Below are 27,620 nucleotides of genomic sequence, written 5' to 3'. Positions count from 1 at the left end.
AATCCATGAAGGCTCCATGATATAGGCATTAAAATGGAGAGCTCTGATTGGCCCACAACTCAAGCACTTTCCTCACCTATATCAAGGTAACAAAGTGGCAGTTGGTAAGGGGTGGTGGAGGTGAGGTTCAAATGGCTCTGAGCACTATGGGACTCAACTTCTGAGGTCATTAGTCCCCTAGAACTTAGAACTAGTTAAACCTAACTAACCTAAGGACATCACACACATCCATGCCCGAGGCAGGATTCGAACCTGCGACCGTAGTGGCCTCGCGGTTCCTGACTGCAGCGCCTAGAGCCGCACGGCCACTTCGGCTGGCGGTGGAGGTGAGCTGTTGTGTATTGGGCACAGATCCCGCTGATCAAACGATAGAATATGCGTTAACATTTAAATTGTGGCACTGTTTGGAGTTTGTTAAATGTTACTGTCATTGTTTTGGCACAATACATGAGTGTCAGGCCATTGCAATCTGCATACGGCGAGGATGAATGAAAAGTGATTGTGTAAACTACCACAAAGGAAAGTAATTTGGCATCCCTTCAAAAAAGTGTGTGGTATTATTCGACCACCAACTACAGTCAGACTTCTACAGCATTACAGCCATTCATCCAGACTCCGAGTCCGTCGAACCCACAAGCAATGCTTCTACCATACAAAGGGGACACCATCATCTGAAAGACACTGGTCAGTGTATTTCAGGTACCTACAGCAAGATATGATGGGCATGTGCTTCTCCAGCAGCAACCTCATCGAGTTCAGATGATCTATCACCAATAGGTTCTGTGTCTGGTTTTGCTAACACAAGGGGAGTGTTGAATTTCCAGTAGTGGATTTACTACCACTTTTAAATCTCCACAGATTATTATCATTCCATTGTGCTTTGGTGTAGCCCTCTGACTGGCTCAATCATCACATCAAATGGTACTGACCTGGGGTTGAAAAATTTTGGCGTCGCAACCCCTCTTCAGTTTCAAGACTGCTTTGTAGGTTTTGCAGGAGCATCAACCAGGTTGAAAAAGGGATTCATGATCCTGGTATATTTTCTTCTCAGCTTCTTTAACACTATTTTGACCCCTCAAGTTTGCAATCAGTGACCTACTCTTACTGAAATTTGGAATGAAGATACTGAACCATGCCAGAGGTATTTGCTGCTTTTTGAGAGATGGCAAACATGAATGAAACAGAGAAGGAAAGTTGCTACTCACCATATAGCAGACATTTGTGTAAGATTTTTGGTAGTTCCACTGTAGCTGACCACTGCCATTATTTTTATCTTTAGCTCAATCCAGACTCTGCTAAATGTTTCATTTTAAATTGAACTACTCCAGTGATTCCAGAAATTCGTAAGCATCCAGGTTTAACAGTGAGGAGGTTGCACCACTATCCCGCAAGAATTTGATTGTGCAGCCACTGGTTTCGAATGGTATGTAGTTTTACCTCCATCTTCACTGCCGATATTTTCATTGCTGCTGATCTTTTTCAGCTGATACAATATCTTTAGCTTCACTCTGTGTTTTCCTGATCCATGAGTTTGAACGCAAATGCTTCTTGGCACTGAAAGAATTTCTATTTCTCCTCAAACAGATGGTGGATATGTGGCCAGTCTTCTTGCAGAGCTAACAATACTCGACGTCGACTAGGGCAAAAACAAGTTGATCCCAGACCCCACACTACTGCTAGTACTTTCATTCAAAAGTTATAAAAGGACAAGCCTGCCTGATATAATCTATTATATTATGTACAGATCAGTATCAGTAACAGTTTGATATCTTTAACCTCACCGCTAACAACAGAGCCATCATGATCATTCTGGGACACCACTCCTGCTGTAAATATCTTCACTACATCAATATCAAGTTTCAACATAAAGCAGATTTCCTATCATTACTTTTCTAAGCAAAGTACTGTATTTTGTCCCAGTGCTGCCTTCATTCAGTTTAACCTTGTAGAGAGCAAGCAATTTTTGCTGTTAGTTATTTTTGTTAACAGAACGACGTATTACTGTCCATCCTGAAAGTGTCTTTTTCTCCCCCGAGGTTACAGTAAAATTCGGGATGAAGATTTTAAATCACTACAGCTGTGTTGCTTGTTTTAAACTGAAATTTATTAAGACTTTACTTTCATTATAAAACAGTCTAGTCTCAAACTTGTAGAGCAACAACTGTACAAACAGTAACAGCAGCTTAGTAAACAGCTACCACAGCCTCACATCGTTAGCCTCATCCCAGCCATTCCTCGACTGTGGCTGACATATGGGCAACAACAGCTACTCCACATCATTATGACGCCACCTTGTGCCACATCAGGTTATGGACACCTACTTACAACATGATTACTACATGGAATGCCATCACATCAATGTCTTTTGACAACTCCAAAAGCTTTCTTCTCCACTTTTTCCCCTCACAGAGATATTGTCTGTGTATTATGTTCAGTGATCACACTTATACTAGGGAGCAGAGGAAATGTGGGTAGGGGTCGGTCAGTCCTTCCGGACCTTGTCTTCCATGTGTTTCTAAGCATCAATGAGGAGCCTTTTCTCTAGTCCGGCCATCTGCATGACATGTAAGCTCACACATTATCACAGTGTCATTTCTGCTGTTGGGTACAGTCCGTGTAGCATATCTATTGTTAACATGGTTTATGTGGCAGTAATGTGCTTTATCAGTGCTGCTACTGGCAAAGCTTTGCAACTTTGTTGCTACCCTCTATCCAGCATTTATTCAAGTGTGTGACACATGGAAGTGTACGTTTGATGTTTGTTCAGAGAGCAGTAGTTTTCATTGGGTAGTGTTGCTATTTTTGTTTGAAGCTACGATGATAGTTTCAAGACACCCAATCAACAGAGTGTTACATACAAGGTGTACAAGTTTTTTTGTAACTGTAAAGACAATGCTTGAAAAGATGAAACCAGTCACATAACTGAGACAAAATTACATAAGCATGCACTTTGATTATAAGCCACTTGTGACATCAGTGTCAAAAGCCTTCTGAAAATCTAAAACTATGGAATCAATTTGAAATCCTTTGTCGACAGCACTCAACACTTTGTGTGAGCAAACAGCTACTTGTGTTTCACAAGAATGATGTTTTCCAAATCTGTGTTGACTGTCAATAGGTGATTCATGAGGCTTGAACACAACATATGTTAAAAAATCCTGCTGCATATCGGTGTTAATGAGATGGGCCTGTAGTTTAGTGGGTTACTCCTACTGCCTTTCTTGAATATAGGTGTGACCTGTGCAACTTTCCAGTGTTTGGGTATGGATCTTTTGTCAACCGAGCAGTTGTATATGATTGTTATGTATGGAGCTATCTCATCAGCATTCTCTGAAAGGAACCTGACTGCCATACAATCTGGGCCAGAAGAATTTCTTTTATTAAGTGATTTAAGTTGTCTCACTACTCTGAGGATATCTACTTCTAAGTTACTCTTGTTGGCAGCCTTCTTGATTTGAATACTGGAATATTTACTTCACCTTATTTGGGGAAGGAATTTCAGAAGGCAATAAGTAGTAATTTTGCTGTAGCAGCACTGCCATCAACAGTATTTCCACTGCTATTGCGCAGAGAAGGCATTGATAGTGTCTTCCCGCATTCTTGATATTTTTCACATTACAAAATCACTGCCAGAAATGAAACAAGTGGTAAGAGATAGAAACAAATCATTGGATTGACTGGGAATTGAAGCTAGGATCTTTGTATTTGTGGCCTGGCAACCACTGAGATAACTCTGTTCCACTAAATACGCCTTTTAGTACTGACTGCAGTTCTCAGCTTGAAAACTAGACTTATATTTCTTTTCATTGCCACAAAACTTCTTGTTATGCAGTCGTCAATAAATTTACAGAATTTTCTTGAAATAGGCTACAACCTTAAGATCTCATGTATTGCTTGTAAAATATTAGATCTTTTACTATTGTAGTTGCAGCATTCAGTAAATTACTGAAGATTATGAGAAGTTTAATTTCTTTTAATATTTCAGATTTGGGTTATACTAACCCTGAAGGTCAAGCATCTTCTTTAATTTAGTTCTTGGCCAGATTCCAAAACAATATTCTCATTCACAGGGAATACATGTAAAAATATTTTGATCATTAGTAATTAACAAGTGATGTATTTAAGATGATAAGGTGACACAAACTATAAAAAGTCATTTATTAGGGCTGTTAGTCACACAATCTCTTGTGTTAGAGATGAGCTGTTCGCAGCCTGGACTGGCAAATAAAGTGACTCTATCCATAGCATATAAAATTTCTCAAGCACGTAACAAACTACAGTAAAACATGTTCATATGCCACCTACTATAAATATTAGTGTCTTAGTTGATACATCTCATCAAATTATAGACCACAGACCAGATCCAGTCTCTTCCTTCCAGCTGGCCACATTCATCACATAGACATTGACAGAGTGTAACATTATTTTTTTCTGATCTACTGAGTACTGAACAATGCAAGGAAATTTTCCTATGGTAGGAGACCTAAACCTTAATTGAGGTGACATGTCAGAAATGCCAGAGTAAGCATTCAATTGCTATCTGTCATTGCGATCAGATAAAAACATTTTCATTTATCTAATAGTTGACCGCCCATTTTCTTTTACATATACCTATTCTTTAACAAATCCTGTTGTATAGATTCTCAGACTGCAAGAATTTATGGATAATGACAGTTTCTTTGGACAATACCTTTGCCAAGAAAACTACATTTTTTTCTTATACGTGTGCTTGTCTTTGAATTATTTTTCAGAGGAAGACACCTGGAGTGATAAATCCATTTCATAGGCTAACTTGTTGGTTAGACAAGGATCACTTCCAAAATGATGAGTATTACTGCTCCCTTGTCACACTTCAAAGAATGGCATATGAGAGCAGCATTCAATCAAATCTACTGTTTCAAATTTCAAAAATATATAATAGCCAGAAGCACTAGAACGACCTCCAAGATCATTTATGTATGTAGCCATGATCAATCATGCTGCTGAAATGGGATCATTTCCACAGAATTATTTACTTGTTATTTCAAAATGGGACTGAGTGTGCATAAATTCCTTGAGCAAATGCTTGTATCATTCTGGTACTGGCATATGGATGTTTCTTTTCATTGTTTCAAAAATCTTATGAGCAAAAGAAGTTCTCTAAAATATGAAATACCTAGAACTGGATAAATCATATTTTGCATTCAGAGAATGATTAAACTGTACATCTGCTCTACCTATTGGTATGTCTAGTGTATTCTCAGTACTGTCTCTTCATCTGATTACACACTCTGCAAGGCACTGAGAAGTTAGCATGATGTCACATGTCAAGGGTTTCTTTCTATTCTAGTCACGAATGGAGCATGGGCAGAATATCACTTCAATTCCTTTGTGCACATTGTAGTTAGCATAATCTCTTCTTCATGGTCACTTTGGTAACAATATGTAGGGGAATGAAGATTTTCTCTAAATTCTTCATTTAACATTTGGTTTTGAAATTTCATAAGTAGCCTGTTGTGAGACAATCTTTATCTACCTTCAAGAGTCTTCTAATTCAGGTTTTTCAAAATTTCCATGACACTTCTGCGAGTCAAACAAACTTGCAACCAATCTTGATGCCCTTCTTTATATATGCTCAATATCATCTGTTAGTCCTATTTGGTGTGGGTCCCATACATCTGAGCAGTGTTCTAAGAAGGAACGCACAAGTTCTTTGTGGGCAGTTTGAGTGTGAGTTCCCAGCCTCTGGCCCTTGTGTTCATCACCTGCTTTACCTACACTGAGCTTATGTGGTTAATCAATTTCATTTCAGAATAGCTTTTGACTCAATACCACACCTACACTCATTATCAAAAGTGTGACTGCATAGAATATCAAGCAAAATTTGTGACTAGGCTGAGAATTTCTTAGTTGGGAGAATGAAGAAAGTATTCTTGGATGGGGAGTCACTGACAGATGCAGCAGTGACACCATGGGTGCCCCAAGGAAATGTGGTGGAACGCTTGATGTCAGACTGTATATTAGTGACCTCACATGGAATATTAATAATAATCTGAGAGTTTTATAGGTGATGCAGTTATTTGTGATGAAATGCTGTCTGAGAAGAAGCTGAAGAAATTATGAGAAAGACCTTGATAAGATTTCAGAGTGGTGTCAAGATTGGTAACTCATTTTAAACGTCCGTAAGTGTAAAATTGTGCACTGCACAAAACAAAAAAACACAATATCCTATGATTACAATATCAACGAACCACAAATGGAGTCAGTCAGCTGATAAAAATATCCAAGTGAAACAATTCGCATGGATATGAAATGGAATGATCACTTATGCTTGGTCGTAGGTAAAGCAGGTTGCAGGCTTCGGTTCATTGGTAGGGTACAAGGGAAATGCAATCAGTTTGCAAAGGAGATTGCTGAGAGAACTCTCATGCTATCCATCCTAGAATATTGTTTATGTATGTGGGACCCACATCAGACAGGACTAAATGGGGACTCTGAATGTATACAGCAAAGGGCAACATGAAGTGTCCCATATTTATTTGACCCATGGAAGAAGAATGTCATGGAGATACTGAATAAACTGAACTGGATGACACTCTAAATATACCCCAAGTAAGACTATCTGCAAAGTTTTGAGAATCAGCTTTAAACCTACATCTACAAACACACTCAGCAAGGCACTGTACAGTGTATGATGAAGGGTACTATCACATACTATGTTTCACAAAAAGAATGTCACCTACCTTTTAGGGATTCCTATTTGAGTTCATGAAGCATCTCCCTAACACTCAGGTGTTGATATATCTACCGGTAACAAATCAAGTATCACACATCTGAATTACTTCAATGTCTTCCTTTAACTCAACTTCATGTGGATCCCAAATTCTCAAGAAGTACTCAAGACTGGGTCACACTTCTGTGTTCTACATCCAGTCTCCTGAAACTCTTCCAATAAACCAAAGTTGATCATTCCCCTTCTCTACTTCTGTCCGTATGTGGTCATTCCATTTCATATTCTTTTGCAACAATGTGTCTAGATTTAATTACCATGATTTTGTCAAGCAGCACACCACTGATATGTATTTGAACGTTACAAGATTCTATTTCCTACTCATCTGAATTAACCTATATTTTTCTACATTTAGAGCAAGTTGCCGTTCATCACATCAAACAGAAATTATGTCCAAGTCATCATGTATTCTTCTACATTTACTCAACAATGATACTTTCTCGTATACTACAATGGCATCAGCAAACAGTTGCAGATTGCTCACACTATCTGTCAGATAGTCTATATATGTAGAGAACAAGATCAGTAGTATAACACCTTCCTGGGACACTCCTGATGATACCCTTGTCTCTAATGAACACTCCCCATCAAGGACAACAAGAAGTCTTTGAGCCACTCACATATCTAGGAACCTATTCCATATGCTTGGACCTTCATTAGCAGTCTACACTGGCACACCACGTTGAACGCTCTCTGGAAATCCAGGAATATGGAGTCTGCCTGTTACCCTTCATCCATATTTCATAGGATATAGTGTGAGAAAAAGGCAAGCTAAGTCTCACATGAGTGATGCTTTCTAAATCTGTGCTGATTTATGAATAGAGGTTTTTCTGCCTCAATGGAATTTGTTATATTCAAACTTAGGATACGTTCAAGAGTTCTGCAGCATACTGATGTTAAGAATATGGTTCCGTAATTTTGTGGGTCCGTTTTTTTATCCTTCTTACACACAGCAGTCACCTGGGCTTTTATCCAGTTGTGTGGGAATTTCTGCTGGGTGAGAGATTTGTGATAAATGTAAGCTAAGTAACGGGGCAATGTAACAGAGTACTTTCTATAAAACTGAACTGGGATTCAGACCAGACCTGGTGATTTACTTGTTTTCAACTCTTTCTGTGGCTTCTCAACACCAGGGACACCTATTTTTTCGTCCATACAAGAGCCTGCACGATGGTCATACAATAGTATGTCTGTACAATCCTCCTCTGTGAATGATTTTTTGAACACAAAATTTAAGACTTCGTCTTTTATTTTGCTATCTTCTATTTACATACCGTGTCGGTCAACATGTGACTGGATAAAAGCCTGGAGGGTACCAGAATGGGAGAAGACAATAGAGATATGGTGGCATGGGTCAGATGATGTCTGGGAGAGGAGAGTGAGCATGCATGCATTTCTGTATAGTAGTTATTTGTAGTACCTGTGGCATAATGTCCCGGCTCACAGACGATATCTGCTTTATGTGGCACAGTGGACATCTGTACTGCAGTTCCAGACCCTTCACTGTTGGTATGATTGGAAGGATGCACCTAATAACAAAGCAACGTTAATAGTTACGGCACAACAGGGAGTATCAGGACATTCAGAAATCTCATCTTACCTGGTACTTTTCACCTGCCCTAAAATTGTTTCTTACTCTCAAAGTTATATTATTTGTAGAAGCAGATGAAGCTGTCTCTTTTATATCTGTCAAATCTGGTTTTGCATCACTGAGCAAAGGATTAGATCTAGGAAATTCACAATCGTTGGTTTTAAATTGGGAGATGATATTACTTTCACCTGCTGATAGTGCATGTTCTTTCTCATGGTGCTGATTACAGTAACTATTTCCAGAACTAGTTTCCTTGAAACTTATTCGCGGCACCACTGTAAGGATTTCAGTTGGTGGAATGTTGCTCATCCCTGATTTTGTGGAAGTGTTGATGACTGAATGCTGGTGAGATACAGCTGAATTCTGGTGTTCAACTTTTTCAACATTTCTGTACTTGAAATTTGTAGGCCATATACCATCACCTGTGGCATTACTGGCATTACGTGGTGCGAAGTTTTCTTCATTTTTGCTAACAGTTTGAAGTTTTCTATGCCCCAAACTTGGAAACTCTTCTAACTTCTTATCTGGCACTGATTGTAGGGGTAACCTGTGAGCACAAACATTAACTGAGGTGAAACACACCCACACACACACATATTTGTTAATAAGTATCAGAAGTAACAAAAAATACTCTACCTCTGGGTCTCATAGGCGTGGATCTGGTTGCAGATTTCTATTACAGGATGCGAATGATTTTCTGAAATGGGAATTTTCATTCAGATTAACAGTATTTACATGAAAAAAGGTTTTTCATACGTTCAAACAACATTTAATGAAGTCAATGCTATTTTGCACTTATTGTTAATTTATGTAAAGCAGCATTAATGAAAACATTTGTTTGAATATAGGAGTGTTGTAATGCACTTGTGAATGCACATTACAAATCAGTATTTCTTGCACATGTACAGTATTGCAGAAGGGGAAAGTAATGTTAAGTGGGATTTAATCAACAGATCTTTCAAGCTATACTTTTCCGAAACTGACACAATTTTCAGTGATAGTCAGGATAGAAACCTGTATCTCTTTACTTTGTAAACTTTTTTTTTTTTTTTTTTTTTTTTTTTTTTTTTTTTTTTTTTTTTTTTTTTTTTTTTTTTTGTGCAGCAGACGTCTGTACTCTGCTATGTTATAACAGTTTACATACATGCAAACTACCTTTATGCACGTGTCGTATATCCAAAAAAGAATGTGAACCAAGAAGAAGATTATTTCTAGAATTTTTACATGACAACCAAGAAAATTAGAAGAACTGTAAAATGTGCCACAAGCTAAAAATAGAGTAGCTAGGTCATTAACTACCCAACTTTCTACATTGCATCTAGGAACTGTTGAATATAGTGGTAGTAGCTTTATTAGGTCTACAGCTAAAAGTAAGCAAACATGTTAATTTTTTGTAGTATTAGAATACTTTTGTAAATATTTAATGTGTCAAACCTAAATGAAAGTTTTTTTGTTACCAAGTGCCTACACTACATCAGAATATTACAGAAATCAAAGAAATATATGAGACAGAGGATCTTGAATGATTTCACATGTCTTAAATGACGTATCTGGCTTAGCAAAACATGAAACCCAACTTATGATGGATTAGGAGGCTAATTGTAACGTATGTCTGGACACTTATAAAATAGGGTTGCCAAACCACATAGCCTCCAAGAAATAATTTATGAGTTTCTACATGAAACAAAAGGTTTATGTTCAAAAGAAATGTCGAGTTATCTGAAACTATGAAAAATAACAACCCAATATTGGAGAAAAGTGGAATAGGATGGCCCATGAACCATGGGCCTTGCCATTGGTGGGATGGCTTGCATGCCTCACTGATACAGATAGGTGTACCATAGGTACAACCACAACAGAGGGGTATCTGTTGCGAGGACTAATGTGAAGCTATATATAATACACCCCACAATTGAAGCAACTGCTACAATCAGTTCCTGCTAATGCTATTTTCCAGGATTTGAACACGTGATCTCTTGCACTACAGTCGCATGCATGCACTACTCATTGTGCCACAGGACGCCTGACAGATACACTCTCTCTGTTAAGTGTCTTCTACACACATAAGAAATCAGCAAAAAGTTTTACCAAGAATTTTTTTTGTCATACCTCATGACTAATAGCCGACAATCTAGTTATAATATAAGGACCCATTAGCAGAAATTCTGAAATTCCTTAATTTTGAGTGAGTTACGATCAATCAGAATAACAACAACATGAACCATATTTTTAACACAGGAAAATAGCCTACTGATACACCACTCCCAACACTGTTTCCACTTTCGGAATCAGTCCTTGTACACCTCTTGCTGGATCGCACAAAGCACCGTCTGCAAATTTTCTTTTATCTCATATATTGCTGCAAATCTTCAACCTTTCAATAGGTTTTCAACACCAGAAATAAAAAAAGAGGTCTGCACGGGAGTACAGAGGGTCAGGCAACACAGTGATTTCATTTTTTGTACAACAGTCAAGCAGTAACAGTGACAAATATGTGGATGCATTATTGACATCCCGCCTGAGAAACTGGCAGGAGGAATGCCATGGCCAGGTTGTTGACTTCATCAACCGCAGCTTATTGGCCATCACCGCCAGCCATTCCTTATCCCAAAACTGCATGCACTTCTTGTCTAGTGCAGAAACAATAGCCTGCAAGGGAATAGGAAACTGTGCCACATCCTGTCCTCTGCAGGCCTCCTTGGCAGCCCGATCGGCCTGCTCATTTCCCCATATCCCTACATCCAGCAGAATGACGCCTGCTTACCCTGCCGTTGGACCAAGTGCAGTTGGTCGTATATCAGCCAGACCACCTACTCAGCTGAGTACAGGTTCTGTAACAGTTGTAAGGCACTAAGGGAATTGGAGCATTTGAAAAACTGTTTGCCCTGAATATGACACATCTGCTCCAGTGCCTTCAGGATCACGTGGAGGTCCGCTGAGGAAACGGTATACTCGTCAGGAAGGCAAATCCTGGTGACATGGCTGGGAAAAAAGACCGAGCAGCCAAGGGAATCCCCTTGTTTGGAGTCATCAGTATACATTACTGTGAAACCATAATGCATATCTAAAATGTTAAAAAAACAGAGAGTGTAACAATACCAGAGAACGAAAGTTGCTACTCACCATATAGCGGAGATGATGAGTCGCAATAGGCACAACAAAAAGATTCACAGAATTATAGCTTTCGGCCAGTAAGGCCTTTGTCAGCTGTAGACACACATACACACACGCACACAGCTTGCATACAAGTCTGCAGTCTCAGAGAAGTGAAACCCTCCTGCGTGCAGCATCAACAGTGCATGATGGGAGTGGCGACTGGGAGGGGTTAAGGTGGAGGCTGGGGCGGGGAGGAGGAGGAATAGTATGGTGGGAGTGGCGGACAGTGAAGTGTTGCAGTTGAGACGGAGGGCAGGATAGAAGGTGAGGAGGGGGTAAGTAGCGGAAAAGATAGAAATAAAAGGAAATTAAAAGACTGGGTATGGTGGTGAAATGATGGCTGTGTAGTGCTGGAATGGGGACAGGGAGGGGGCTAGATGGGTGAGGACAGTGACTAGCGAAGGTTGAGGCCAGGAGGGTTACGGGAACGTAGGATGTATTGCAGGGCAGCTGCCACCCATTCCATACCAAGAAGTCTCTCCCGCACAGCCTACCCACCAGTGGTCGTCGCATCTGCAATGATGAGCAGTCCCTCTCAAAATATACCGAGGGTCTCACTGAAGTCTTCACAGACCGTAATTATCCTCCCATCCTTGTACAAAAACAAATCTCCCATGCCTTATCTTTCCAGTCTCCCACCACCTCCCAAAGTCCACAGTCTGGCCACAGAGGGGCATTCCCCTCGTAACTCAGTACCATCTGGGACTGGAGCAACTGAAATACATTCTCCGCCAGGATTTCGATTACCTCTCGTGTGCCCTGAAATGAGAAATGTCCTGCCCACTATCCTTCTCACCCCTCCTGCCATGGTATTCCACCGTCCACTGAACCTACACAATATACTCGTCCATCCTTACACAACACCTGCTCCAAATCCCTTACCTCATGGCTCATTCCCCTGTAATAGACCTACATGCAAGACCTGTCCCATACATCCTCCTACCACCACCTACTCCAGTCCGGTCACTAACATCACCTATCCCATCAAAGGCAGGGCTACCTATGAAAACAGTCATGTGATTTACAAGCTAAGCTGCAACCACTGGGCTTCATTCTATGTAGGCATGACAACCAACAAGCTGTCTGTCCATATGAATGGCCACCAACAAACTGTGGCCAAGAAACAAGTAGACCACCCTGTTGCTGAACACGCAGCCAAACATGATATCCCTCATCTCAATGACAGCTTTACAGCCTGTGCCATATGGATCCTTCCCACCAACACAAGCTTTTTTGAACTGCGCAGGTGGGAACTTTCCTTGCAATACATCCTACATTCCCGTTACATCCTACATTCCCGTAACCCTCCTGGCCTCAACCTTCGCTAGTCACTGTCCTCATCCTTCCAGTCCCCTCCCTGTTTCCATTCCGGCACTACACAGCCATCACTTCACCGCCATACCCAGTCTTTTAGTTTCTCTCTTTTCCGCTATTTACCCCCTCCGCAACTTCTCTCCTGCCCTCCGTCTACACTGCAACACTTCACTGTCCACTTCTCCCATCATACTATCCCTCTTCCCCCTTGCCTCAGCCTCCTCCTTACCTCCACCCAGTCGTCACTCCCATCATGCACTGGTGCTGCTGCTCGCGGAGTGGTTTCAGTTCTCTGAGACTGCAGACGTGTGTGCAAGTTGCGTTTGTGTGAGTGCGTGTGTGTATGTGTGTCTACAGCTGACAAAGGCCTTAATGACCGAAAGCTATAATTGTACGAATCTTTTTGCTGCGCCTATCACGACTCAGCATCTCCGCTATATGGTGAGTAGCAACTTTCCTTCTCTGGTATTGTTACATTCCATCCTGGATTTACCACTGTTTGAAAAAGCAGAGATTGAAATCTGACGTGTGATCTTTCTTGAAATTCATCAAGTCTAAAACAAGTCTGAGCTCTGGAGAGGCCATGGTGGAAATCTGCTCCCACTGTGATGTAAAACATGAAGACCAGCCACACCCATCTCTAGAAGACAATCCTGTGCAAGATTCCAATAGGGCCTCATTGCCTGTTGCTGGTTACGAAAAAGCTTTTCCAGTGGAGGCTGAGAAATGGTACGGTAGGCGAGTGTTTATGGTGTGGACAGTGTTTTATACGCCAGACGCACTGTAAGTAGGCCTGACGTGAAGTGGTGGTTCACCCGCCTCTGCACAGAGGCTTGGTAGGCTTGTTTGAATTGCCCCAGTGGCCACCGAATCCCTTCCTGGTGCACCGCATCCAACATATTTAAATAAGAGGGTCTCACAGACATATACACCGTGCACCCATAATCGATCCGAGATCACACAAATGTCCTGTAAAAACAGACCAGACAAGCCCCGTCTACTCCCCATGTACTGTTGTTGCTAAGACATTTAAAAATACTTAAAGCCTTAAGTGACCCGTTTTTCAGGTCCTTAAGATGTGGTAACCACATAGGCTTAGACTCAAATATGGGGCGCAGAAACCTCACTGTGTCTTTAAAAGGAAGGACAGTGTCCCTCATCCTCAACTCAGCAAAATTTAAAATGGAACAAGAATGGCTAAGAAGAACACACACAGACTTCTAGATGGAAAACTTAAGATCACGTTTCTGCACCCAATCACCCAAACATCGAAGAGTTAGTTGCTACTGATGTGCCGTCGTTGCGAAGCTTGAAGAAGAGCAAAACCAGAGAAGTCATCCACAAACAAAGAACACTTGACAGGACTTTTCACTATGGATGTAACGCGATTAATAGCTCTGGCAAAGATAGTAACACTTAAAATGCTACCTGAGGGACATCGTTCTCCTGCTCAAAGTTATGAGACAGGATGTCACTGACTTGGTATATAAAATATCATGGCGAGAGGAACGACTGAATAAAAATGGGAAGACAACCACGAAAAACCCATATGTGAAGCTGCTCCAGGATAAGATGCCTCTGAGTAGTATTGTAGGCCTTCTTCATGTCAAAAAATATACCTACAAGGTGATTCCAGTGTAGGAAAGCCTGTTGGATAGCCACCTCCAGGAGGCCAAGGTTACTACAGGTGGAGCGATACATCCTGAACCTACACTGAAAGCGACTAAGGAGTTGCCTGGATTCTATGATCCAGACAAGGCAGCGGTTGACAATCCACTCCTAGGTCTTCTCCATGCAGCTAGTGAGGGCAACACTACAGTAACTACTTGGGCATGTATGACCTTTCCCAGGTTTTAAAAGAGAAATTAAAATTGCCTCACGCTACGAGTTGGGAAAGTGACCTAATGCCCAAACGGCATTAAAAAGTGCAAGGAAGATATATTTGTTTCATCTTATGAGGTGCCGCAGCATACTGTAATGGATCCTGGCATGACCAGGAGATTTGTCACAAGCCACAGACAATGCAGAATCCAGCTCCTACATGGAAAATGGACAGTTGTTATCTTCATCAGAGCTGGATCGGAAGTTCAAACTACAGCTTTCAGCAACCACTCTATGGCGCTGGAAACCTGGATGCTGACTGGCTGTTGCAGTAACTGTGGCAAAATATGCCACCATAGTTTGGGCAATGTCTCGCAGATTGGTTTGGAGAGTGCCGTTCCCCATTACAGCAGCCATGGGGCACCTGCCTCCTCTTCCAGAAATTCTCCTGATGGTCCCCCACACAACAGAACTTTTAGTGGAATGTTTAATAGTGTTCAGGAACTGTTGCCATGACCTCTTCTTGTTCTCTCAAATAATTCAGCAACACTTTGCCCTCACCACCTGAAACGCTGCAAGATTATCTGCAACTGGCTGACACTTGAACCTATGCTGAGCCACACGCCTGGTCCACATTGCAGAGCAGCTTTCGGCACTCGACCAACAGCAACAGACAGGTGGCCTCTGTCCTGTGGAATGGGTGCTGCAGCGGCGTGGTGGATTATTTTGGCAATACGATCCATCCGTGCCTCAACATTTGCTCAATGTTCAAACTGAGCCAACTGGCTATAAAGTGTCCAGTTGGCTCTACCGAGTGCCCATTGTGGCAGTTTCCTTTCGGATTCCACCACATCTGGCAGGTGAATCCATATCAGGAAGAGATCACTTCCTTATAAGTCATCAACCACTTCCCATTGAGCAGTGTGAGCAAGAGATGGAGAGCAAAGTGAGAGATCAATGGCAGAGAATGACCCAGTTGCTGTGCAGAAGTGAGTGATCTGTCCCACATTTAGCAAGTATGTGCATGACGACATGAGAAGCCTCTCAATTGCTCTATCCTTGGGGCAGGTAGTTTCAGAGCCCCAAAGCACACTGTGAGCATTAAAATCACCATAGAGAATAAAGGGGCAGGGGTGCTGTGTAATAAGGTCGGTTAGGGTATCTTCATCAAGTACATCTTGTGGGGGCAAGTAAAGGGAACATATTGTCAATGGATAATGCACGTGCACTGATACAGCAACTGCTTGTAAAGTAGTCGTAAGTGAGAGAGAGACGAAGAGCAGTAGTTGGTACTAACGAAAATACCTATGCCTCCTCTATCTCTCCACTCAGGTCGTCCTTTTTGTGGAGTACATAACCTCATAGTTCAGGGATGTACAACTGATGTAAATGAGTCTCCTGGAGACATAGACACAGTGGTCTACCCTGAGATAAGAGATGGAGTTCCTCCACATGTGTCCTGAAACCTTGCAAGTTCCACTGTAGGATGAGAGTTATTTCATCAATGTGGTTTTAATTTACCCCTGTCTTTGCACCATAAAGGTGAAGCACTTGTAGAGTGAGGTGGAGTGGAGGGGCTGCCTGGAGCCAAGGCATCTAACTCCATGATCTCCTCCTCATCAGTCAGATGTGAAAGAATGACCCTGAATGTCATAAACCTTTCCCTGCACCTTGTCTCTTTGAGGATGAGGGGGAAAGGGGGCATTGAGAAGCACTCTGCTTGTCATATTCCTTCTTGACACTCACTATGGAACTGTTGCTAGTCTTTTCTGTGGCGGCTGCTTGGATTACTTTATCCTTACTCGTTTTGCCTTGGCATATATACATGCAAATACAGATGGTGGTGGTGGATGGTTGTACACTGGATGACGTCTGCATAAAAGAGTCAACCTCAGGAACAGGTCTGTGCACCACTGAGGTTTCGTCGCCTTATATTCCTTTTTGATTTCAACACAGGGGATCCACTTGGTGACTTTTAGCTATGGAATTTTTCATTCCTCTGCAAAAACAGGGCCGTCTTGGCTCCAGACTAGGTGGGTCCCAGAGCAGTTAATGCAGACTGCTGGAGATGGACAGTCAATCCCAGCTTCATGGACTGCCTTTCCACATTTCCGACAGGTCGCTTCATCCCCGCAACTTAGCGTTATGTGACCAAAACACTGGCATTTGTAGCACCACATGGGGTTAATTACATAACAACTAACCCTAAGTCGGAGGAAGCTTGCCATGATGTGGTCAAGCAACATTCGAAAATTAAAGGTCACAAGAAGGTGGTGGCTCTTCTCAATTTCTCCATTATTCCTATGCATCCTTCGCACTATGTCCACTACCCCCTTTAAAACTCATTCTTGTTTAAGTTCAGCTATGTTGATATCCATAATGTCCAAGCATGTGACCACACCCTTGCTAGAGTTAAGGGAGTTATGCAGTTCAACAGTTACATCACATTCACCCAATTTTTTAGTCTTTGTAAGTAGTTCCACCTGGTTTGCCCTGTTAGTCTTAACCAGTAGGGAACAATTCTGCAGCCTCTTAACAGACTTCATGCTTCCAGCAAGTCCTTCCAAGCCTTTATGGATGTAGAAGGGGGACACTTCCTCCTCTTAATGACCAAAAATACATTTTGATTTGTGACTTCTTGAGCCCTGTTACTATAATTCAACTGATGCAAATTAACAGGAGGATTGGGTATGAATACTTCCAGGCGGTACACCCTTCCACTGGGAGGAGGAGATGATGATGATGATTTTGAGGGTTCCACAAGCAGCTAGGGAAACAAGGGTGCACTCAGACACAACCCCACGTGCCTGAGTAAGACTTACGCAACTGAGGTGTGGCAGGCTCTTTCAGATGTTCCACCTCAACAGCCATGCATCTCATCACTGCACAGCACACCCTGAGATTGAGGGTTTTTCTTATAGAGGTTTTTATCATGCCCAGAGCTTACGGTAACAGGAGACTGGCAGCACTTACCAGTCCCCAGCTCAGGAACCCCGGGGTCGTCAAGCCTTTACTCAAGAAACAAATGATGAGCCCCTGAGGGTGCATGTTGTTGCATCATTGATTAACAGTTCGTCCCTGTGGCACAAATTCATGATGAACTAATGCTTCAAAGTCAAAGAGAACTATCAGCGTAGCTTTGACATTTCACCTGACCTGACGAGCTTTTTTCAATCTTGGAGATCCTTTCCCAACCCATTATGAAGATTGAACATTGGTATTTAACATTATAACCATAGACCCACGTCTCATCACCAGTTATGATTCTCTTAAGGAACATCTCATTCTCACTTGCGTGATCCAAAAGATCTTCACAGATTGCGAGACTAAGGTCTTTCTGGTCTTTACTCGTGAGCCATGGGACAAACTTGGCAGCTACAAGATGCATTCCAAGTAGCTCGTTAGTATTTCATGACATGATCCAACTGAAATGTTACAGTCTTCTGCAATCTCTCGGACAGTCAGTCTTCCGTTGGCATGCACAATTTCATTGCTGTTCCTGAAATGAGCAACGTCGATAAACGTTGAAGGGCGTCCTCAATGAACTTTCTCAAGCCATTTTTAAACCGTGAACCATTGGTAACAATGATTACAGCTTAATCTCTCAGCTTTGTAGGCTTCCTGGATCATTTGGTGTGTCTCCGTAAAGGTTTTCTTGAGTCCCACACAAAATTTAATGCAGACATGTTACTCCTCTATCTCTGCCACCCTGAAATTCGCAAACTGTGCGACAGAGCATTCTACTCAATACAGCAGTGAACAATAACTTACAGACGTATAATAATGAAATTTCTGGCAGTTACACATTAAACACAGGCATGTGCAGGGATGCCCATCGCATTTCAATCCAACACACCATTGGTGCAAAATTACAAATGTTCCGGAATTTTTTGAACAGGGGTCATATATTGCAGCACCACCCTCAAACAGAGATTTTTTGATTACTCCTAGTACTTCAGTCCTTCATGTATCACAAAGACAAGAGTAGACTAATTACAGTGAGCACTGAGGCACTTGAGCTGGCAGCTGGAAAGCAGCAATTATGCTGAAGTCAACAGGATAGCTGGCAAGTGGCAGGAAGTCTTAATGTACGCATTGTTAGCTGAAACAAGCAGAAAGGGTACTTTGCTATTGTTGCACATTTCTGCTAATTTGACTGAGATAAACTCGCTTCACTAGAGATAGAAGAATATTTTTTAGGGCTACACTCAATACAAAGTACCACAGCTAAGGCTCTGTTTGATATTATTATCGGCATTTTAAGACGATTTGATTTGCCTACATCTAACTGTAGGGGCCAATGCTTTGACAGTTCAGCTAACATGGCCGGATTATATAATGGTATCCAGGCAAAGTTTATGGAAATGGAGAAGTGAGCTATGTTTGTGCACTGCTTTGCACACTGTTTAAATCTAACGCTACAAGACACTGTGAAAGCAGGTCCAGAATGTCGAAATGCATTGAATGTTATGAAGGACTTAATACATTTTGAGAGAGATTCACCTACAAATTTGAAACCACTCTGTCCTACAAGGTGGGCCATAAGATACTTGGCAATGTCTTCAGTTTTGTCCAACTATACAGAACTTCAGGAATTTTTTCTAAATGTTTCATGAAATGAGAATTCAGACACTGGGGCCAAAGCAAACGGCTTTTTGATTAATATGATTTCTTTTTCATGTTATCACTTTTGCTAAAACTGTTTGGTCACATTGATACTGTAAACATAGCACTACAAAGAAAATCCCTACACTTAGAGGAGGCCAATAAGATGATTTTCACTCTTGTAACTTCTATTAAATTTATGAGAAACAATTTTGAATCATTCTGGGGTGAAGTAACTTCAAAATGTCAAGATATGGATGTAGATTCCCCAAACTTACACCGTAGAAGAAAAGTCCCTAAGAAATACGATGACTCCATCAATTCATCTGTAGAAACATTCACTGAAGTATGTGACAAATATAGAAGATTGTATTATGAAACAATGGACACATCCATCAGCTTCTTGGAATCATGGTTCAAAACTCAATCATTCATGTTTGTAAATCAAATTGAACAATTTCTTCTTGGTGATAACAAACATTCATTCGATATTTTATCTTTCTACGAATCAGATATAGACAAAGAACGCTTGCTTATCCACCGAAGCATGTTTCATGAGATTATCCAAAGTAGTGATTCTGCGAATATTAGTCGTTGGATGACATAGTGAAATACCTAAAACAGGAAAACCACCTGTTTGACCTACTGCGTGAACTAGTGAAATTCATACGTGTAGTGCTGTCGATTCCGGTAATGTCCTGCACCACTGAGCTATCGTTTTCTTGTCTGCGGATGGTGAAAATGTATCTTCGTTCTATAATGAGGCAGGATCGTCTTAATGCAATCGCCCTTCTCAACGCCCATAGAGATGAATCGATGAAACTCGAAGTTGATGCCATATGTGACGAGTTCATATGTAGGAATGATCTGAGGAGGAGTACATTTGCCATCAAAAATTAAGATATGTTTCTTCAACTTTATTTATGTATTTGTTTTGTACCACTACTGACCTATACTCCGACTGAAATTACATTGTGATTGATGTCTCAGCGAGTCGAGGGGTAGGGGCTAGTCGCCAGTCAATCGTAGTTTGCATGATTTGCAGCTGTTTCCATTTTTCATTATCCTCACAATCTTTTTTTGTTTCTTGAAAGTTGTTATGCTGTGAGGAGAATTTCTCACGAATATGATGTCATAACTCAAAAGGGAAAGTACGCGTGCATAATACACCTCTCTCCTTCAGCACTTGTGTTGTTCCATATAATTCCCATTGCATAGATCATTTTAGATAGCTTAGAATTTAAGAATGTAATGTGGGAATTCCATTTCAGATTGTCTTGTAAGTAAACAAAGCAATTTTGTTTCAGTGACACTTAATTTTTTGGTTTTCCAAAGAAATATCTGGTTTTAATGGCTTTTTAATTTTGCTGTGTGTGGAATTTTATAGTGGCTTTTCTTTTTTTAAGGGTTAATCAGTAGCTTATTCCTCGCAAACCACTCTGAAATCTTTTCATTTGTGACTTCAGCATACTGCCTAAGAGCCTTCCTATTTCCATCTTCAACCAATACACTGGTGTCATCTACATCTACATCTACATCCATACTCCGCAAGCCACCTGACAGTGTGTGGCGGAGGGTACCCTGAGTACCTCTATCGGTTCTCCCTTCTATTCCACTCTCGTATTGTTCGTGGGAAGAAGGATTGTCGGTATGCTTCTGTGTGGGCTCTAATCTCTCTGATTTTATCCTCATGGTCTCTTCGCGAGATATACGTAGGAGGGAGCAATATACTGCTTGACTCTTCGGTGAAGATATGTTCTCGAAACTTTAACAAAAGCCCGTACCGAGCTACTGAGCGTCTCTCCTGCAGAGTCTTCCACTGGAGTTTATCTATCATCTCCGCAACGCTTTTGCGATTATTAAATGATCCTGTAACGAAGCGCGCTGCTCTCCGTTGGATCTTCTCTATCTCTTCTATCAATCCCACACTGTTGAGCAGCATTCAAGCAGTGGGCGAACAAGCGTACTGTAACCTACCTCCTTTGTTTTCGGATTGCATTTCCTTAGGATTCTTCCAATGAATCTCAGTCTGGCATCTGCTTTACCGACGATCAACTTTATATGATCATTCCATTTTAAATCACTCCTAATGCGTACTCCCAGATAATTTATGGAATTAAATGCTTCCAGTTGCTGACCTACTATTTTGTAGTTAAATGATGAGGGAACTATCTTTCTATGTATTCGCAGCACATTACACTTGTCTACATTGAGATTCAATTGCCATTCCCTGCACCATGCGTCTATTCGTTGCAGATCCTCATGCATTTCAGTACAATTTTCCATTGTTATAACCTCTCGATACACCACAGCATCATCTGCAAAAAGCCTCAGTGAACTTCCGATGTCATCCACAAGGTCATCTGCAAATAGGACTGGTTTGGAGTGTTGAATATGTAGATGGAAACGCAAAGGTATCCGTCAAATGTAGTACCTAATAAAATGATTCTTGTGCCCCCCCCCCCCCCCCCCCAAAAAAAAAAAAAAAAATAAAATAAAATAAAATAAAATAAAATAAAATTTCAAGTCGGCACCTCTGCCACAGTAAAGAAACTTCTAAGGAAATATAGACTACTGCAAAACAGGTATAAAACAAAGCTTAGGACTACAGATAGAGAGATGCTGAATAAAACATGTTCAGCTGCCAAAAAAGTAATGCATAAAGCCTTCAATGCCTATTATAGCAGTATACTGTCAAATAATCTTTCACAAATCCAAAAGAAATTCTGATCATATGCAAAGGCTGTTAGTGGCACCAAATTTAGTGTCTAATCCCTAGCAAATGAGACAGGAACTGAAACTGAGGGTAGCAATGCAAAAGCTGAAATGCTTAACTCTGTTTTCGAATGTTCCTGTACAAAGGAAAACCCATGAGAATTGTCCCAATTTAATCCTCGTACCACTGAAAACATGATTATTAGGGTCAGTGGTGCTGAAAAACAGTTGAAACTGTTAAAAATTGAACAATGCTCCAGGGCCCAATGGAATGCCTATCAGATTATGTACTGAATCTGCAGCTAAATTAGCCCCTCTTCTAACTATAATCTATCGTAGATCCCTTGAACAAAAAAAACCATGCCCAGTTCTTGGAAAAAAGCATAGGTCACACCCATCTACAAGAAGGGTAGTAGAAGTGATCCAGAAAACTACCCAATTTGTTGTAGGATCTTAGAACATATTCTGAGCTCAAACATAATGAGGTGTCTTGAACAGCATGGATTCCAAAACATCAATTATGTGAAACACAGCTCCCATTTGTCTCACATGACATCCTGAAAGCTTTGCATCAAGGCAATCAGGTAGATGTGGTATTTCCAAAAAACGTTTTACTCACTACCACACCCACACTTATTGCCAAAAGTATGATCATATGGTGTATCAAGTGAAATTTGTGACTAGATTGATGACTTTTTGGTAGGGAGGAAGCAACATGTTATCTTAGATGGAGAGTCATCGGTAGGCGTAGAAATTACTTCAGGTGTGCCCCCAGAAAAGTGAGTTGGGACCCTTGCTGTTCATGCCGTATATTAATGACCTAGAACACAATATTAATAGTAGCCTCCAACTTTTTGCAGATGATACAGTTAGCTAAAATGAAGTATTGTCTGAAAGAAACTGGATAAACATGAAGTCAGATCTTGATAAGAGTGCATAATGGTGCAAAGAATGGCAACTTGCTTAAAATGTTCAGAAATGTAAAACTGTGTATTTCACAAAACTAAAACATGTAATATCCTATGACTATATCAAATTGGAATTTGCCAACTAATACCAATACCTGGGTGTAACACTTTGTAGAGATATGAAATGGACTGATCACATAGGCTAAGTCATAAGTAAAGTGGGTGGTGGACTTCAGTTTATTGGTACACTACTGGGGTAATGCAGTCAGTCTTCAACGGAGTGCTTACAAATTTCTTGTGTGACCCATTCTAGAATATTGCTCAAATGTGTGAGGTCCATATCAAATAGGACTAATAGAGAATATTACATGTATACAGAGAGGGGCAGCAAGAATGGCTGCAGATTTGCATGATTGATAGGAGAGTGTCACAGACATGCTGAAGAAACTGAACTGACAGGCTCTTGACGACAGATGTAAACTATCCTGAGAAAATCTACTACCAAAGCTTCACAAACAGGCATGAAGTGCTGACTCCAGTAATATACTACAACCCCTTACATATCGCTCATATAGGGATCATGAGCACAAAATTAGAATAATACAGCACACAAAGAGGCAAGAATAACTACAGCACACGAAGAGGCATTGAAGCAATAATTTTTCTCGCACTCCGAGTGGAACAGGAAGAGATCCCATTAATGTACAATGTTGAGTTGTGACAACCAGCATTTGGGTCAATGACTGAAACAACATAGGGAAAAACCACTCACTGTACAAAATAAAGAATTAGTATTTCACGTAGACTTGTGGGCATCCATTTAAGCAGCTGGGAAGATGAATTCTACTCGTACAGTACATTTATTCAGAGATAAAATGTTTATCAACTATCCGTGTTATATGTAAACCCCTACCACATATATGTTAAATGAAACCCATTTGAGTTTGAGAGTAATAACGATATTTACAAATACAATACAAGAGGAAAAATGATCCATGCTCCCGTATTGTGAATCTAATGACACAAGAAAGGCGAGAGGTACACAACGATAAAATTGCAATAACCTATCAACAGAAATATAATGTCTAATAGTCAATACACACTGTTGTCAAGGATATCCACATGTTCAAGATAGAGTTTTATTTCACGGAGTATCAATCTGTTCTACTATTCTGCTACCTTGGTACCACCCAGTTCATTCTGTAATGCTATCAGTTTGTTCATTTATTTTTTATATAGGCAAGTTTATAAAGGATTTATAAATGTGTGTGACAAATGAGAATTTATATAAATTTGTTTTCCCATGTAACATTTAAAACAGCCATATTACATTTCAAAGTGCTTTTATAAAACAATTATGTTAAAGATAAATGATCAACATTTTTTAAAGAATATCTCTCATAAATATACCATCTCGGTAAAGAGTCATGATGTAGAATTCATGGGAATAAAAAGAAGGGCTTGAGTGCAATGAGATGTATGTGCCTGGAAGAAATCTATTCACAGAGACTGAAAAATAAATTTTGTACTTAATGAAAGGCAAAAAAATTAAAGAATTCTTCATTTGATCCTGAAATATCCCACCAACATATTGTATTTGAATTTAATATGGAACCTGAAGTCTTGAAACTAGACAGCAATGTGACAACTACACCGAACAAATTGCAGATAAGTAATTGGTTGTTTTCAAACATTATAGAGAATGCTGAAATTTTATTCAACACCATATGAACCCTACATAAATCAAAACATTACTTTTCATGGTCAGATGAGAAGCATAGGTTACCAATGGGGACATTGTAAAATGCAGATTAAAGTTACATCTTCTTGAGAAATCCTCACCTCCCTCTGTGTTTCCTTCCTTTCTCATGTAGTTTACTGCACGTAGTTCCTCCAAACTATATTCCGTGTTGTCAGCATACACCTGTACACAACAAGTTTATTTGTTAAAGTTGGTTTGTTAGGGTTAAAGGGACCAGACTACAAAGGCCATCGGTCCTCATTTGTTAAAGATAAAGCAAACCAACAAGAGACAAAACAGACACTGGATGTAAAAGAAACCTTAAAATATATTACGGCAATGCTGGAAATAGTGGGTAGCATACAAACAAATGGAAAGACTGACAACAACCATAACTGTATAGGCACTACATGGTGAATAGATACACAAACAGGGCTAAACTGACGAACATGCTTTCTTCTTAAAGTCAAATGCCTCAGAACTGTGCAGACTGCAATTATACTAAGTTTAGTGTATGAAAGACAGCTTGTAAGTACATGCGTAGTTTTCAAAGAGGAAGACTAAACTTTAACATTGTATTAATAATAAAAACATTACAGATGGAGCACACTGCCTGGTGAAGGAAATTAGCTGTATACTTTTCAAAGGAACAATCCTGGCATTTGATGTAATTGATTATGAGGTACCATGGAAAACCTGCAACTGGATGAATGAATGGACGGGGATTTGAAATCCCACCTCCTGAATCCAAGCTCAGTGTGCTAACCAATATGCTACCTCACTCAGTCACTTTATGAAATGATGGCAAGATTAATGCTCTCAAAGAGTAGAGGAACAGGGAGGTCAGTAATGCTTTATAGTATGGCCAGGTCATAATGACAGTCTCTAATTTGTTGATGGTCATCCTAACCAGAATGAATATTTGCTTTCACACAAAATAACAAGAATTTTCACTATGCAAATGCTGCCTTAATAAAGTAAAGGAGGTGATATTTTCTTAATACCATGAGGCATCTTTTGAGCCCGTTTTCAGAAGAAAAGAAGAGCCAGTTAGCCAGGATCTCCAAAAGTTTTGATATGTGTATAAAGGTGAAAATTAAAAAAAACAAACTGAAGCTCTGCTAGGGAATGTTGTCGATATGATCAGTAAATGTAAAATGCTGTATAATTCAGTGGATTTCCCAAACTGTGACCCATACTGCCCACAGAGTTGTTCCCCATTCATCTCTGCTCCTCACTTTCATTATCACATCACATCGCCACAACACCACCAGGTGGCATTCAGTCTCACAGTGGGCGGATGTCATAATATTTTGGCTCACTAACATGTCAAAATGTTGTCTAGCATTACCATTTGTCCACAGTTCATCATTTCTATGCTTGTCCTTAGCGGTTGAAGCTGAAATCATATTGCTCAGCCTTCTCTCCCTGTCTCAGTATCATATTCCAACATACACAAAACTATATGCTGATGTTTATACTGACTGCTTCTTGTGCATTAACTGTCTTCACATTTCTCAGAATTGTGCTTATATTTCTATGCAATGCCCAAGTTCTAACTGATTTTGGTATACTGAAAATAATATTGTTATCCTCTCAAAAGTGTAAAATAGCTAAGCAGGAATGGCTAGAGGACAAATGCAAGGCTGCAGCTGCATGCATAACCAGGAGAAAGATAGATGCCACCTATACCTTTAGGGAAAAGAAAAGAATCTGTATGAATCATAAGAGATCAGACAGTAAGCCAATACTAAGCAAATGGCAAGCTAAAAGATGGAAGGAATATACAGAAGGACTAAGCTAAACTAAACTTAACTTGACCCCAGGATGCCTCAGAAGGCACAACAGCACCGACCGACCATCATGTCATCCTCAGCCAATAGATGTCACTGGTGGAGGGTCATGTGGTCAGTGCACTGCTCTTCCAACCGTTATCAATTCTCTTGACTGGAGTCGCTACTTCTCAATCAAGTAGCTCCTCAATTGGCCTCTCAAGGGCTGAGCGCACCCTCATTGCCTCATTGCCAACAGCTGACAGTTACCCATCCAAGTGCTAGCTGAACCTGATAGCACTTAACTTCAGTGGCCTGATGGAAAATGTTGTTATCACTGCAGCAAGGTTAAGTCTCATAGTGCTTAGAGCCATTTGACTGCAGCAAGGTCATTAACATACAGAAGGGCTATACAAGGAAAGTGAATCTGAAGGCAATATTATAGAAAGGGAAGAAGAAGCAGCAAATGAAGATGGGATAGGAGATATTATGCTATAAGAAGAATTTAGCAGAGCTCTGGAAGATCTAAGCTTAAACAAAGCCCTGGAGTAAATGACATTCCCTTGGAAAAATTGAGATCCTTGGGTGAGGCAGCCATGACAAAATTATTCCACCTGGTGTGCAAGATATATGCGTGAGGCAAAATACCATCACATTTCAAGAAAAATGAAATATTTCCAATTCTGAAGAAGGCAAGTGCTGAATTTATGAATATTACCAGATATCCAGTATATTAAGTCATGGTTGAAAAATACTGGCATTAATTACTTCCAGGAGAGTGGAGAGATTGGTAGAAGCTGACTTCGAGGAAGATCAGTTTGGATTTTGGAGAAATGTAGAAACATGCAAGATAATACTGATGCTACAATTTATATTAGAACATATACTGAAGGAAAGCAAACATACATTTATGGGATTTGTAGATTTAGAGAAAGTTTCTGGAATTGAAAAAACTGACTGGGACACACTTGTTTAAAAATTCTAAAGGTAGCAATGGTAAAATAAAAAGCAGGGAATGAAATGTTATTTAAAACTTGTACACAATACAGATTGCAGTTACATGGGTCAAAGGACTTGACAGGGAAGCAGTGATTGAAAAGGGATTGACAGGGATTTACCCTATCCCCGGTGTTATTCAATACATACTTTGTGTAAACAGTAAAGGGAACACAGGAGAAATTTAGAAAAAGAATTAAAGCTCATGAAGAAAAAACGAAAACTTTGTGGT

The 27,620-nt window shown here is 40.4% G+C and overlaps 1 protein-coding gene across 1 annotated transcript in view; it reads right to left on the bottom strand.

Annotated features, from left to right (window-relative positions):
* LOC124616100 overlaps nt 1–27,620 on the bottom strand; it is a 131,660-nt gene that overhangs the window by 98,434 nt on the left and 5,606 nt on the right. Inside the window, exons 2-5 of the mRNA XM_047144360.1 lie at nt 24,722–24,803; nt 8,997–9,057; nt 8,370–8,907; nt 8,190–8,298 (exon numbers count right to left, since the gene is read on the bottom strand). Of these exons, the coding sequence (XP_047000316.1) occupies nt 8,190–8,298; nt 8,370–8,907; nt 8,997–9,057; nt 24,722–24,749 (736 nt within the window). The 5' untranslated portion in view covers nt 24,750–24,803. The remainder of the gene's footprint in view (nt 1–8,189; nt 8,299–8,369; nt 8,908–8,996; nt 9,058–24,721; nt 24,804–27,620) is intronic.

This window comes from Schistocerca americana, chromosome 5 (genome assembly GCF_021461395.2).
Source record: "Schistocerca americana isolate TAMUIC-IGC-003095 chromosome 5, iqSchAmer2.1, whole genome shotgun sequence".
NCBI classification, from domain to species: Eukaryota; Metazoa; Arthropoda; class Insecta; order Orthoptera; family Acrididae; genus Schistocerca; species Schistocerca americana.
Note: the sequence above shows the minus strand (reverse complement) of the source record. Positions and strands in the feature narration are given on the sequence as shown.